Here is a 16,474-nt window from a genome sequence, read left to right on the forward strand (position 1 = left end):
TCCAGCGTTCCCTTCCCTCTCACTGTTCCGCCCTCCTCTGATGTCATTTTGTCTTTACCCGAGGGAGGGACAGTGAGAGGGAAGGAAACGCTGGAGGCTTGCTGACGTCAGGATGTTACGAACCCAGCCAGCCAGCCATAGAACGTTGAGGTACAAATTATTATCTAATACAATAATTTGCTCCTCCAACGTTCCAATGAGGCTACCTGCGTCCGTAACCATCTCCTGACGTCACGAACGCAGTGAGAGACATTGGAATGTTGCAGAAGCAGCTTCAGCCCCTTCCTCCACACGCACCAACATCTCCACCCAGGGCCGCCAAGAGACTGGGCCGGGCCGCCATGCCCCCCCTCCACCCCCCCCAAGGCCACCACTGCTCTCCATCTCCACCCCCCCTTCCCAAGTCGCCGCAGCCACTGCTCCCCCCTGCACCCCTCCCAGGATGCCGCCGCTCCCCCCCTCCGTCTGCCCAGCCACTTTCCCTCCAGGCCCGCACACCCAACACAGACCTGCCAAGTCTCCCGTGAAACACGTGGCGCCAGCTCCCATTTCCAGCCACTGCTGCTTCTCCTGTTTAGCAGCAGCGGCCGCTACAAAACAGCTAAATAAACCCACCAAAATGTTTTTAAAAAGCAAGCGCGGCACCGCAGGCAGCCATCAGGCATTGGCTGTCGGCTCTGCAGCCGCTCCTCTCACGTCACTGCCCCTGGAGCAGAACCCCGGAGCAGCACAGCGACATGAGAGGAGCGGCTGCAGGACGTCAAAAACAGAAGGAAGCCTTTTGCGGGAAGAAGAGGACCTCGGCTGGCGGGGGATGGGGTCCCCCACCAACAAAGACAGGTGACGGTGGGGGGGGGGGAGGGTCGAGAGGGTCGTCGGCAGGGGGGTCCAGGGGCCAAATCTATGGGGGCCCAGGCCCCCCTGGCCCCATGTAGCTACGCCACTGCTGCACGGGCAGAGTCTGGGAGGGGCGTGGGCACAGGCATGCTTCCAAGAGACACACACACATACACAAGTGGACTCGAGTGGCGCACTTAGGTGCACCCACTACCCTGGCATAAACAGGCTTTCCCATTCAGGTTTATGCTAGCATCCTGTAATTGCATATGACACCATTATAGAACTGGCAGTCAGCGAGTGGCATCAGCGCACAGTTGCCTTCCAAGATCCAGGAAACCCCTAGTGTACCTAAAACGAGCCAATACTGAAAAATTGAGCTATATAGAAGAATGGTTGGCAATTGCTGCACAGCTTGGACTTTTGCCAAGAATGGGCCCAAACTGCTGAAAAATGGTAGACATTTAGCTTTAAATGACTTGCGGCAGTTACTGCTGCAAAACGGACGGCCACCAAAATATTGAGTCAAAGGGTGTGAAAGGCTTTTTGGTTTCCCATTCTTAATACTTTTTGAATATTTCTATAATAGTTCTTCACATTAAACATGTAGTATGTTGTGTAAATCAGAGAAGCAAAACATCGTCTAATACATTCTGAATTATTTTTTTTCCCCCCACACGAGGCACTGTACAAAACTAGACAAAGAGGAGAAAGGTCCAGCTCAGTTAAGGGAGTTGTTCCTTTAGTTCAGCAGCAGCAGAAACCAAGGTCTAGACCAGGGGTGGGCAACCACAGTACTCGAGGGCTGCAACCCAGTCGGGTTTTCAGGATTTCCCCGATGAATATGCACGAGATCTATTCGCATACAATGGAGACAGTGCATGCAAACAGACCTCATGCATATTCATTGGGGAAATCCTGAAAACCCGACTGGGTCGTAGCCCTCAAATCACTGAGGTTGCCCATACCTGATCTAGAGAGCCAGAACACTGTGGGTTCTGCTCCTAAGGATCTCAGACGGAATCCTCACAGGCAGTGAATTCAAGTGTGCATGACAAGAAACCATCAGCGCGATTACAATATCATAAAATTAAAAAAAAAAAAAAAAAAGCTGCCAATGACATTGTTGTAAGGGAGTTTCACTCCTCATTCCCCAGGCACCACATACAGAATGATCAAACAAAAAATGGCAGAAAGTTTCAGAGGACAAAAGTTATCTACAAAGTAGTTACTGCTATTCAAAACTACAGTAATTATCCAAATAGGACTTAACAGGTTGTCAGATAAGAGATGTCGTTGGATAATCTGGACGCTTTGGGAACACTACTACCTCCCCTCCACTCGCCCCACCCCCAACATTGGCAACAGCATGCCCTGGAACTCCTGACCCCCTTAAGTGCCTCCTCCCCTGCCTACAGATGGGTGGGGGGTGAGAAACTTGAGGGAGGTGTCTGAGATGTGCAGCTGCTACTGTTCAGGTGGGTGCATGGGGGGGGGGGGGGGCAGTTTTTGGGTGTTCGCGGAGGTGCGCCAGAGAGGGAGGGAGGGATTCAGCAAGTGACGGTAGTGCCCCAACATTCAAGGGAGAGGGAAGGAAGGGACGGAGCCCAGGCTACCTGCTATCGGATATTCCAACACGTTGGATAACTGAGACTCTACTGTATTTAGAATTATCCCACCACCCTCCCTGAAGAGCCAGATTCACACTTTAAGCCTTTTCGAACCATTACCAGCACCAGGACGGCCTGGCAGGCTTGAACTTGGAAGGCACTGATCTGATATGAGTGAAGTCAACGATGTGGATAAAAAACAAAAAAACAGGGCAAATTTAACTTGTTGATCTGGTGTTTTCAAATCTATTATAGTAATGTACATTGCACTTCATTTGCAAAGAACAAAATTCCCTATAAAAAAAAAAAAAAGAGCATTTTCATAATTTCGAAGCAAGGTAGATAATAATGATCGGCGCAATCATTTTCCAAAGAAGCACAATCAAGGTGCCACAGACGCAAGATTGACCCAGAGGCGTAGCCAGATGGCCGATTTTGGGTGGATCTGAGCCCAAGGTGGATGGGCATGGAATTCGCCTGCACCCTCCCCCACCCCCCCGGTACCCCTCCAGTTTGCTCCTCTCTCCACCCCTCCCTACCTACAAATCCCAAATATTAAACAGTTGAGCTGGCGGGATCCTCAAACCCTGCCAGCTGAAGATTTCCTCCGCCTTCTCCTCGAGCAGCCAGCGCTCTTCCGAACAGCATCCGGCAGCACTTGCCTTAAACTGATGCTGCTGCCCGCAGGCCGTGCATGCTCAGTGCTTTTGCATGTGCGAAAACTGAGCTTGTGCGGAAGGGCCAGTCTCGGCATCAGCTCAAGGCAAGTGCTGCTGGCTGACATTTGGAAGACCGCTGGCTGCCCAAGGAGAGCAAATCTTCAGCTGGCAAGGTTTGGGGATCCCCACCAACCACAGCAAAACTGTCACAATTTTAGGTGGGCCTCGGCCCACCTATGGCTACGCCACTGGATTGACCCATTAGCAACAAGATACCATCAAGGCCAGAACCAAGCCCAAAATCAGCAATTCATTCCAATAAAAACTGATCGCAGCAGAGCAGCACATGGCTATCAAGACACAGCTCCAAACCACTCTTGAAATTTAGAGGGTCAATTTCATATACTGTGTGGCCAAAGTGGAACATGTTTTTACCATCTGATTACTAGAAGCACACCAATAACGAACACCTGCAAGTTTTACACTAGTCCAATTGTTTTAAAATGTAAAGTCGCCCAGTTAAACATGCACACTCCCCTTTTGTACACCTTTAACTGTATGGCATTAGATATCTTGCAATTTCAAAACCTCCCCCCTTTCCCTCCAGAGATCAGGTACAGTATTGGGTAAAACTAGTTCAGCTCTTTCGTGCCTAGACGTTGGGATTCTTGAACTTGGAAGATGCTTTGGGCAACCATTCCAAATATAAAGGCTACCGATGGTTTTTAATATCTCATTCTCAATGATGGAGGGGGGGGGGGGGGGGGGGGAATGATTCAAGGAAAACAGTGCCCACTTTTATCAATGGTTCTCAACTCCGTCCTAACAACGTGGTCCGTAGAACATCCACAGTTCGGACACACGAGTGTTTTATATACAAATGACGCGCACTCATGCGTTTTCACTTTGGAATCCTGCAGACTAAGGAGGAGGGTGGAAGGCCTGAGGCCTACAGGACCAGAATGGCAACCACTGCTTTAAGGATTAATCTATTTTAGAGCCATTTGGAGCTGGAGCCTGTGCAGGTCTGAGCCAAGAGATTAAAATCAAAATCTAGAAAAAGCACCTTGTAATTAAAACATGTCTGAGCACAATCAAGAAAAAGAAAATATTTATCATCACACGGTGCTGGAGCAGACAATCTTTCATCCAGCACCAGAGACAACGTTTTAGAAATGAGAGATAAGCAGAGTGATTTCACTACAAGCATCCCAAGAGATTTCAGAAGCGAAACGGATGAGACACAGACAATAGAAGCCTCGTCATCATTGGTTTTGATTCAGATCGGGTGAGCAAAGCATAAAATCAAAAAAAAAAACACCTTCCAACTGAACAAACATCACACGTTACGCAAAGCCTTAATCACATCACACGTTAAGATAAACATGTTTCCTCTGCATCCCAGAAATCAGAACAAACTTCATGTTTTGTTTACTTTGTGAAGACAGACACCAAGTCGTCCAGTACCACTCAACGTCTGTCTGCGTCAGGTGTGCGCCTGCAGACCATATGCAGCGGTGGGGAGCGACAGTTGTGGTACACTGCACGTAAAGGGTTAAGGCAGCAGGGATGTGTGCGTTATACTATGGTACACCCACAACATTAAAAAATTAGACCCTTCTTTATAATATAGGATACCTGCTATACATAGCCGTTACGTGAATTCATTTTTCTTTCATGGCAATGTGAAGCTGGCTGATATCATTATAACTGTCTTAACATTGTTTTAAGGATTTCAGTAATTTAAGCTTGACATTTTGTTAACTGCGCTGTAAACAGGCAGGGTGATATTGATCAATCAACGTAACATTTATACTTAACATTTTTTTTTTTCAGATCTTGATATGGCTGGGAACAGAGTGCTAATGCCATTCTAAATCATAAAACGATTAACCTGCTGGCACTCTCTCAGGCCACATTATTTTCCTTAAGTGAGCTCTGTCACTTGAGATTTCATATCTGAAAGTCTGTTTGGAGACATCAGGTTGCAAAGTTACATTAGATTTGCTACACCATCAGCAAAAACAGACCCAGTCCAAATTTTGATTTTTTTTTTTTAAACAAAACATGAAGGGTTCATTTGATCTTTCACATCTTAAAATCAAGGCAAAGGCAGAGAAGAAAGCGCAGTGTACGTGAAAACCGATTCATTTTGAAGCCAAGCAAAAACTAAGCCAAGAGTTTTGTACAACAAACCATTTTTCCGGATGGTTCCACTGGACTCTCCCCGTCTCCGCCAAGGATGGGACATGAGGTGTTACTGTCGCTACCGCCAGGGGTGGCTTCACGTTCCAGGCCTTGGTTAAAACAACAAAAAAAAAAAAAAGCACAAAAAGAGGGAAATTACTGAAAAATACATTATCACCCAATGCTCACTACACTGGCCGTTACTATCTCTGAGGGATGTTGTATGGCACCCGTGCTCATGGGGGCAATGCAATATTTCAGTACTGGAAACACTCATATGTGTATGTTTCATGACTACCTATCAAAAACAATTCTTCAATGCTCACCAAAAAAAAAAAAAAAAAGACCAAAAATCAGCCTAATATGTGAATGTCAGGCTCCCACCACCATGATTTTAAAATAGAGCAAATGTGCCAAGGAACCTCAAAGCATCTAGAGTTTCAGAAGGTACAGTGCTGCCGAAAGCCACCGCCCCCCCCTCCCCCCCCCCCCCCCCGAGGTCGTCGTCGCCACCCCCATCCGTCCACCACCGGGCTGGGCCCCCCTGAATTCAAACCATAGCGCCTCACCTCGACCTCGCTCCGTGTGAAAGCAGCGCAGCAGCGGCAGTCTGCAGATCGCCTCCCTTCGGGCCTTCCCCGGGCAGGACACAGGGAGGGAAGGCCCAAAGGGAGGCGATCTGCAGACTGCCGCTGCTGCACTTCTTTCACACGGAGCGAGGTCGAGGTGAGGCGCTATGATTTGAATTCAGAGGGGCCCAGTGGTGGACAGAGGGGGGTGGGTGGAGGGGACTGTGGTGCCGGGCTCCCCTTGGAGGCCCGGGCCATTTTGTCCCCCCTGCCCCCCCCCCTCTCGGCGGCCCTGTATAGGGCTAAACAATCTTCTAGCAGATATCAGCCCTCTCTCACAGGCCACAGTTCCCTCCATCTATTAGTTAACAAAAGCTTCAAATTCCCAAATCACTTGTAAAAAAAATCAGTTTACACAGGTAAGGATCTACAATGGGCCATAGGAGCCGACTCTGTGGGTGCTTGAGCACCCCCGATACTGAGAAAATTCCTTGTATGTGTCCAGGCAAGGGTTATTTCCACTGGGCTTAGCACCCCCAATAAGTTTGAAAAGTTGGCTCCTACGCAACGGACAACAACAATTTTACAAGACATGACAGAAAAATCACTATGTCCTGCTCCTTTTAACCCATCAAACAGGGGAAAGGCTACAGAAGTTCTACCTATACCAGATGAGACACCTGGATTGGCAAGTCTCGTGCTTTCTGCATGAAACTGCTTTAGAAGGTACCAGAATCTAGCGGGTGTCCAAGGCCCCTGCAAAGGATGAGGGCTTCCCATGTGAAAATGTGCTCAGAGAGTTACCATTTATCTACATTCCGCTCCCCTTCTCCCCCCCCCAGCCCCGCCAATGAGATAAATCCAGTCAATCAAAACCTCTTCACCACAGCTGGAAATCATGTTCACAACCAGCTCACAAGTTGGCTTCACTAATGTGCTCTGTGCACACCGCATCACAAGGTTCAGAGCCCACTATCAAAACAGACCCCGTCATTACGCTCTCATCGGCAGTGGTGTACCGAGGGCAGGGCGGTCCGCTTCGGGTGCACGCTGCAGGAGGGGTGCTGGGAGAGGCCTCGCGGCTGTCGGCTCCGCCAGTTCCCTGCTCCCTCTGCCCCGGAACAGGAAGTAACATTGGGGGGGGGGGGGGAGACTTGGGAAGTAATGTGCCGGGAGGGGGGTGTCGTGTTGGACCCAGGGTGGGGGCGCACTGGCGACCACCCCGGGTGGCAGCTGACCAAGGAAGCCACTGGTCATCAGGAAGCCACTAGCAACAGTCTCTCCCCTTCCCCACCCCACCCCCAAATTCCATGCAATGGCACTACAGCAACATAGTATACACCTGAGCAGAACCATTTCAAGGTGACCGACTCACGGTTCAAGAGGAGAAGGAGAAGGAACACCAAACAGGAAGAACCTCTATGTGAAATTGTCCAAGCATGCAAGAGTCGAGGCTGATCAAAAGACAAGTCCAACGCTGGACATAGTGCTTAAAAAAACCCTCTTTATTACTGATGATACAGGAGAACCCGACGCGGTCTGTGTTTCGGCGTCACTAAACACCTGCGTCAGGGGTCTTGCTAGTAATTCAAAGATATACGCTACGTAAGCAAAACTGACCGAAGGCATCAGCTCAAAGAGATATACAGTGCAAACAAATCAGCCTGAAGGCATGCACTCGAGTGAGCATGAGCAGACCCAAGGCTGATTTGGTTATTCTCAGTCGAGCGCATGCCTTCGGGCTGTTTTCCTTAGTCTACATCTCTGAGCCGATGCCTTTGGGCAGTTTCGCTTACACGGCATATATCTTTGAATACTAACAAGACCCCTGACGTAGGCGTTTAGTGTTGCCAAAACACGGACCGCATCGGGTTCTCCTGTTATCGGCAGTAATAAAGAATTCTTTTCAGCACTGTCTACAGGGTTGGACTCTTCTTTTGGCCAGCCTTTACTCTTGCTTGCTTCCACTAAAACAGAACAGATTACTGCTGCTTTGGAAACCAGGCAGGAGAGTCTTACTTCTTGTGATCCATTATTCGGCTTTAGTGCACTGTTCTGACCACTGTGAAAAGAAAAAGGGTTATTAGTGAACTCATCTGCACAGTTGCTTCCATCTCTCTATTGTGATGAAAATGTAGTTTTATCAACCCTCCTGTTTACAATGCCGGGCTGCAATGCCGACACAGCCCGTTCACAGTGAATGGGCTGTGTCGGCAGTACCGCATTGCCAGCCACTACTACTACTTGACATTTCTAAAGCGCTACTAGGGTTACGCAGCGCTGTACAATTTAACATAGAAGGACAGTCCCTGCTCAAAGAGCTTACAGTCTAATAGATAAGAGTGAGACAAATATAGGACAATCAAGCCATTGTGACATCACTGATGAGGTTGGCTCTTAGGCATTGGTGGAATGAGGCATTATGACATCACAATCTCAGCTCTGGTTAAATCACTGCTATATGTAATACTACTACTACTACTTAACATTTCTAAAGCGCTACTAGGTTTATGCAGCGCTGTACAATTTAACAAAGAGAGACAGTCCCTGCTCAAGGAGCTTACAATCTAATAGATAAGAGTGAGACAAATATAGGACAATCAAGCCATTGTGACATCACTGATGAGGTTGGCTCTTAGGCATTGGTGGAATGAGGCATTATGACATCACAATCTCAGCTCTGGTTAAATCACTGCTATATGTAATACTACTACTACTACTTAACATTTCTAGAGCGCTACTAGGGTTACGCAGCGCTGTACAATTTAACAAAGAGAGACAGTCCCTGCTCAAAGAGGTTACAATCTAAAGGACAAATGTACAGTCAGTCAAATAGGAGCAGTCTAGATTTCCTGAAAGTCACTAGGCACAGCTTTGTAAACAGGGGTCCAAGTTTGTCATCACTCATTCACCCCCTACCTCCATTTCCTCCTTAGCCCCCCCCCCAAAAAAAAAAACCCCAAAGAAAGTCTTGCAAAAACAAACTTTGGTTTTCATAAAAATTACTGTATTTTTGTGCATATTAAGCTGCGGCTTATGTTAGTTTTTACATTTTTGACTCCATGTTGCTGTTTATATAAATGTGCAGTGGACTACGCAATATCTGAAGTTATCAAATTTTATACACAGTTAAATTGCGCTACTAAACTGAAAGTGTGTGTTGGGGGGAGGGGGGGGGGGGGAGACAAAAAAAGGAATGTTCCAGGCACATGTACACAAAGGTTTAGAAGTAGGTGCAGCTCTTGCGCACGTGCCCAGACAAAATGGAAGCATCAGCACACATCGGTGCCTGTTCTCCTGCACCCGTGTTGCTTTCAGTTCCAGTTTTGTTCTGTCAAGCGCACACATCTGTCACTTATTATCTGCGTTTTTTGTGGCAATCTGTACTGTGAACGCTAACACCCAAGCTTGCGCATTCATAGTAACATAGTAAATGATGGCACATAAAGACCTGTCCGGTCCATCCAGTCTGCCCAACAAGATAAAGTATCACATACCATGTAAAATGAGTTTATATGTATACCCGAGTTTGATTTGTCCTCGTCATTCTCAGGGCACAGACCGTAAAAGTCTGCCCAGCACTGTTCTTGTACTAAAAGTTCTGAAGATTCTGGAATCCTAAGAGTTACAAGGTTCTGGAATCCCAATTAGTAGCAACATTCCATGTAAAACCCCAAAGAGTAGCATAGTAACATAGAAAATGACGACAGATAAAGACCTGTACGGTCCATCCAGTCTGCCCAACAAGATAAACTCATTTTACATGGTATGTGATACTTTATATGTATACCCGAGTTTGATTTGTCCTTGCCTTTCTCAGGGCACAGATCGAAGAAGTCTGCCCAGTACTGTTCTTGTACTAAGTTCTGAAGCTAACAAGGAAGCCCCTTAAAATTTACACTCCAGCCCATCCCTATCTATTCAGTCACGATCAGGGCATAGACCGTAGAAGTCTGCCCAGCTCCTGTTTTGCTTCCAATTACCGGCGTCGCCACCCAATCTCCGCTAAGATTCCACGGAACCATTCCTTCTAAACAGGATTCCTTTGTGTTTATCCCACACACATTTGAATTCCGTTACCATTTTCATCTCCACCACCTCCCGCGGGAGGGCATTCCACATATCCACCACCCTCTCCGTGAAAAAATATTTCCTGACATTAGTCCTGAGTCTGCCCGCCTTCAACCTCAATTCATGTCCTCTAGTTCTACCGCCTTCTCGTGTCCGGAAAAGGTTAATTTGCGGATTAATACCTTTCAAATATTTGAACGTCTGTATCATGTCACCCCTGTTTCTCCTTTCCTCCAAGGTATACATGTTCAGGTCAGCAAGTCTCTCCTTGTACGGTTTGCAACGCAAATCCCATATCATTTTCATAGCTTTTCTTTGCACCGCTTCCAGTCTTTTTACATCTTTAGCAAGATACGGCCTCCAAACCTGAACACAATACTTCAAGTGGGGCCTCACCAACGACTTGTAGAGGGGCATCAACACCTCCTTTCTTCTGCTGGTTATGCCCCTCTCTACGCAGCCTAGCATCCTTCTGGCCATGGCCATCGCCTTGTCGCATTGTTTCTTCACCTTCAGATCCTCCGACACCAACAGCCCAAGGTCTCTCTCCTGAGTCGAGCTTACTAATCTCTCCCCTCCTACCCGGTATCTCTCTTTTGGGTTTCTGCACTCCAAGGTGCGAGGCCACTTCAACTCTCGGTGGCCATTTTGAATCCCGAGACCATCACAGCAACAGGATGCAGGGCAAGGGCAGCGCTCCGGGCAGAAAAGAGGGGGCTCTTTCCTGCCCCGAAGAGGTCACTAGAGCAACAGGGCAGCACATAGTAGGGAAGGGGAGGCTAGGATAGGCCTGCCGCCCGCCTGTCCAGAAATCTGGACAAACGGGCGGACTGGCAAAACCCATCCAGACGCCCGGACATGTCTGGGTAAATCTGGACATATTGTAACCCTACCTTAAGCCCGTCTGGAGCTAGCAGTACTGTTTGCCTGAAAGAAGAAAAGGGGAGGAGGGGGCTGGGCACACTGATCTTTCAGCAGCAGAACTGATGAACTCAAACAGGAATTCATTCTAATCTCAGAAGCAGTCAGCCCCCTCCCCCACAGCAAGAAATGAGATTCAGCTCTGATCTTCTGTTCAGGAGCTTAACACTGCCTTTAATCCCTCAGAGTGGGCAGGATGCAGCATCTACCCATTACAACACAGGGCTGTGAAAAAAACGAACACAATCCCAACCCCCAACACATCATCAGGTGACCTTCTGCACACGGCCTTCCCCAAGACTGGTGGAACAGAAGCATAAAGGACTCCCATTGCACAAAATTCATACAGAACAATACTGCATGAGTTGCAAACAACGCTAAATAAATCCATTTCCAATGGGCGAGGATGACAGTAAAAAAAAAAAAAAAAGTGATAAATCTCATGCATTTATCTAAACTTCGTGCTTCCTTGTCTCCCCCCCTTCGTATGAAGAATGAAGTGTGATGACATTTTATTTATATCAGGGACGTAGCCAGACACTCAGTTTTGGGTGGGCCTGGGCCCAACATGGGTGGGCAAAAGAACTCCACCCTGTCCGAAAAGTAATTTGGTCTCTCCCTCTCTCGCCTGCATACCATAGGGTCTCTCAAACATCCCCCTCCCCCACATAACTTTTAAGTAGCAGATTTTCACCAGCAGCGAGCAGCAACTAATACACACTGCTCATGTTGGCCCCGCAGCCTTCCCTCTGATGCAACTTCCTGTTTCTGCATAGGCGGGAATACATCAGAGGGAAGGCTGTGGGGCCGGTAAGAACAGTATGTATCAGTCGCTGCTTGCTGCAGGCAAAGATCTGCTATTTACAAGGTATGCAGGAGAGAGAGTAGTTGAGAGTTTTCGGCTGGTGGGCCTTGGAGATCCCTGCCAGCCACATCATAGGTGTGCTGCTACTGGGTGGGCTTGAGCCCAAAGTGGGTGGGCATGGGCCCACCCTTGGCTACGCCACTGATTTATATAAAGAGATGCACTAACACAGAGGAAAGAAACCCCCCCCCCCCATTCGGACCATGAGCCACCCCCCCCCCCTCCCCAAGCTGTGAAATAGGGAAGTTTAACTTAAAAGGCCGACAGACGGTCTCTCTGCCCCCTACGTCAACACCAGAAAATCAGCTCAAGCCATCACTGAAAAGCCAGAAAAAGAAAAAAATTAAGAGGAAAGGAAGCAACTGAGCCATGTGTCTCACCTTGACAAGTCTGGTTTTGCAATGTTTGCTAGAAGACAAGAAAAAGAAAGCATTTTAATATAATTTGTTCTCTGTCGTCGTGTACAATCTTAACTGAATTACTGGGATAACTTTCTTGTCCTATGGCTATCTACACACCCCCTTCCTTGTGCTCCATTTTGCTTTGTTTTACATTTTTCTGCGAAGGCATTTGGACATGCTGCAAACTACAGCAAACTCAGCTTTCAGGTACAGGGACACCTGTATCACCTTTCTATATATACAAGCCAGTTTACATACATTATTTTTTACAGGTACTTTTCTGTCCTGAATGGGCTGACAATCTAAGGTAATGAAATGTAATTAAAACTCTGTAATGAAGGACTCCTCTCTTTGTTATCCTAATTAGAATAACTGACTATAAATTAAGAGATGAGCTAGGGGTGTCCAATGGGCTGGTAGTTAAAAAAAAAACCCCGATTGCTAGGTCTGAAAATAGACCCGATATTCATGGGTAGCTACTAAGAGGTCCTTTTACTAAGGTGCGTCGAAAAGTGGCCTGCGCTGGTGTAGACGCGTGCAGGTTCATTTTTCAGCGCACCTGCAAAAAAGGCCTTTCATTTGGCCTAAAATGGACATCTGGCCATTTTGGGCCTGAGACCTTACTGCCACCCAGTGACCTAGCAGTAAGATCTCACGTGTTAACTGGGCAGTAATGGTCTATACACGTACAAAGCCGATTACTGCCCGGTTAGCGCCGTGCGCTGGAAAACGTCCAGCATACTTAGAGGGGCATAATCGAAAGGGACGCCCAAGTTTTGTTGAGAACGTCCTCGCAAAACGTCCCAATCGAGGGGCGGGGAAACCCGTATTATCGAAAAAGATGGATGTCCATCTTTCGTTTCAATAATACAGTCGGGGATGCCCAAATCTTGAAATTTAGGTCGTCCCTAGACTTGGTAGTTTCTGATTTTTGGCGATAATGGAAACCAAGGACGCCCATCTCAGAAACGACCAAATGCAAGCCCTTTGGTCTTGGGAGGAGCCAGCATTTGTAGTGCACTGGTCCCCCTGACATGCCAGAACAGCAACCGGGCACCCTAGGGGGCACTGCAGTGGACTTCACAAATTGCTCCCAGGTGCATAGCTCCCTTACCTTGTGCGCTGAGCCCCCCAAAACCCACTACCCACAACTGTACACCACTACCATAGCCCTTACCGGTGAAGGGGGGCACCTATATGTGGGTACAGTGGGCTTTGGAGGGCTCGCTGTTTCCTCCACAAACGTAACAGGTAGAGAGCGGGATGGGCCTGGGTCTGCCTGCCTGAAGTGCACTGCACCCACTAAAACTGCTCCAGGGACCTGCACACTGCTGTCACGGACCTGAGTATGACATCTGAGGCTGGCATAGAGGCTGGCTCAAAATATTTTGAAATATATATTTTTTTTGAGGGTGGGAGGTCATCCCCGATTCTCTCCAGTGGTCATCTGGTCATTTCAGGCACCTTTTTGTGCCTTGGTCATAAGAAAAACACGACCAGGTAAAGTAATCCAAGTGTTCGTCGGGGACGTCCTTGTTTCTTTCGACTATGGGCCGAGGACGTCCATGTGTTAGGCACGCCCAAGTTCCGCCTTCGCTACGCCCCCTTGAACTTTGGCCGTCCCTGCGACGGAAAGCAGTTGGGGACGTCCAAAATCGGCTTTCGGTTATATCGATTTGGACGACCCTGTGAGAAGGACGCTCATCTTCCGATCTGTGTCGAAAGATGGGCGTCCTTCTCTTTCGAAAAGGTGAAATTAGGCCTTACCTGCTAATTTTCTTTCCTCGAGACCCTCCAGACCGGTCAAGACGCGTGGGTTATGCTCGCCTACCAGCAGAGGGAGACTGAGAACACTAACTTCAACTATGTACATATAACCTGTGCCCATCCCACAAAAGCCAGTATACACTTAGCAAAGCAGAGAAAAACCCCCTGCAACCTGAACTCTGAATCTAGAAAAACCCCTGTACCTGGAAAACCAATAGTCAACACCAACAGTGTGCTCAGACAGACGGAACGTCAAGCGCCCCGCTCTGTCAAGTATTATGGACGAAGAAAACTCTCCGACCCAATGAAAGATAAAAGGAATAGTCATAGCAGAACACGGCTCAAATACTTCTGATACGAACAATATCTCTGAAATCCATAGGGCGGGCTCTTGACCGGTCTGGAGGGTCTCGTGGAAAGAAAATTAGCAGGTAAGGCCTAATTTCACCTTCCTCATCGACCCTCCAGACCGGTCAAGACGCGTGGGAAGTACCAAAGCAGTAGAAACTTAAGGGTGGGACCCTCGAAACGCAGAAGACAGCACAGCCGCTCCAAAACATGCATCCTCTTTTGCCTGCACATCAATCCTATAATGCTTCACAAAGGAATGAATGGACGACCATGCCGCTGCTTTACAAATATCCTGCGGAGGAACAAAACTACTCTCCGCCCAGGAAGCAGCCACCCCCCGAGTTGAATGCGCCTTAAGTAACGGGGGCACCGCACGCTGCCTCAACAAATAAGCCGAGGCAATAGCCTCCTTCAACCACCTAGCCAGAGTCCCCTTGGAGGCCGCAGCTCCTCTCTTGGGACCTCCAAACAAAATGAACAAACCTATCCGAAGCCCGGAAATCTCGCGTTCTGCTCAAATAGGACCGCAAGGCGCACCGAACATCCAACTTAACCAACCGACGCTGAGAGGCATCCCCCGAACGATCCCCCAACACCAATAACGAAATCACTTGATTCACATGGAACGCTGAAACCACCTTAGGAACAAAGGAAGGAACCGTCCTCAAAGTCACTTTCTCTTTCGCAAAGGACAGAAAAGGCTCCCTACAAGACAAGGCTTGCAACTCTGACACTCTCCGAGCGGAAGCAATGGCCACCAGAAAAACTGTTTTCAAGGTAAGATCCTTACATGTGATGGACGCCAATGGTTCAAACGGAGGACCCACCAGAGTCTCCAAGACCAAATTCAAATCCCAAGGCGGAACCATCGGACGACGGGGCGGCCGAATCAACTTCACTGCCCTCAGGAATCGCCCTACGTCCGGAGAAGCTGCCAAGGAGACTCCTGCAATCTTACCTCTGAAACAAGACAAGGCAGCAACCTGCACCTTCAGGGAAGAAAGGGAGAGCCCCCTGTCCAAACCATCCTGCAAAAACTCCAAAACCTCCATCACCGAAGCCCGCAAAGGGACAACATTCCGTTCAAGACACCAACTCTCAAAGATGCGCCACACCCGCACATAAGCCAACGACGTGGACTTCTTACGCGATCGCAACATTGTATCAATGACTCTGGCCGAGAAACCCTTCTTTCTCAATCTGTGCCTTTCAAGAGCCAAGCCGTAAGCAAGAATGGAGAGGGGTCGGCCATCTCGATCGGCCCCTGCACCAGTCTCACCTGAGACCCCAGGGGAAAAGGATCCTGCATTAACAACCGCACCAGATCTCCGTACCATGGCCGACGAGGCCAATTGGGCGCTATCAGAATCACTAAGCCGGGATGACGCCCGATCCGCTGCACCACGCGGCCCACCAGCGGCCACGGCGGAAACACATAGAGCAACTGCTGAGTCGGCCACGGCAAAACCAACGCGTCGAGACCCTCGGCTCGAGCATCTCTTCGACGACTGAAGTACCGCGCGACCTGCGCATTGTCGGCCGATGCCATGAGATCCAACACCGGCCGACCCCACTGCAACACTATCCGCTCGAACACTGAGTGATGGAGAGCCCACTCTCCGGGATCCAACATGTGCCTGCTCAGATAATCCGCGTCCACATTGTCCACTCCTGCTACGTGGCCTGCCGAAAGAGCCTGAAGATGAGCCTCTGCCCACCCCAACAGCTCCGCTGCCTCTACAGCTAATCCTGGGCTCTTCGTCCCCCCTTGCCGATTCACATAAGCTACGGCCGTGGCATTGTCGGAAAGAACTCTGACCGCCTTGCCCTCTAGCAGACTCTGGAAGGACCGAAGAGCCAACCGAATTGCTCGAGTCTCCAGGCGATTGATGGACCACGACGCCTCTTCCGACGTCCATCGCCCTTGGGCCACCTGCCCTAGACAATGCGCCCCCCAGCCTAACAGACTCGCATCCGTGGTCAGTACCATCCAATTTGGCACCTCTAGCGGCATACCCTTCGCTAGATTCGGAGTGTGAAGCCACCAGCGGAGGCTGCGCCGAACCCTCTCCGGCAGCGCTAACCGCTCCTCCAACTCCTGGGACTGAGGGGACCAACGAGTCAACAACGAGCTCTGCAACTGTCTCATGTGGGCCCTGGCCCAAGGTACTACCTCTATAGCCGCAGCCATCAGACCTAACACCTGAAGATACTCCCGTGCCGCAGGCGCCCTCTG

General features: G+C 49.0%; 1 protein-coding gene across 1 annotated transcript in view; it reads right to left on the bottom strand.

Moving 5' to 3' along the window:
* The window catches only part of LOC115475142 (band 4.1-like protein 5), a 203,457-nt gene that overhangs the window by 97,499 nt on the left and 89,484 nt on the right, over positions 1–16,474 (bottom strand). Inside the window, exons 14-16 of the mRNA XM_030210881.1 lie at positions 12,100–12,127; positions 7,882–7,924; positions 5,303–5,403 (exon numbers count right to left, since the gene is read on the bottom strand). Of these exons, the coding sequence (XP_030066741.1) occupies positions 5,303–5,403; positions 7,882–7,924; positions 12,100–12,127 (172 nt within the window). The remainder of the gene's footprint in view (positions 1–5,302; positions 5,404–7,881; positions 7,925–12,099; positions 12,128–16,474) is intronic.

Source organism: Microcaecilia unicolor, chromosome 7 (assembly GCF_901765095.1).
Source record: "Microcaecilia unicolor chromosome 7, aMicUni1.1, whole genome shotgun sequence".
In the NCBI taxonomy this organism is placed as follows: Eukaryota; Metazoa; Chordata; class Amphibia; order Gymnophiona; family Siphonopidae; genus Microcaecilia; species Microcaecilia unicolor.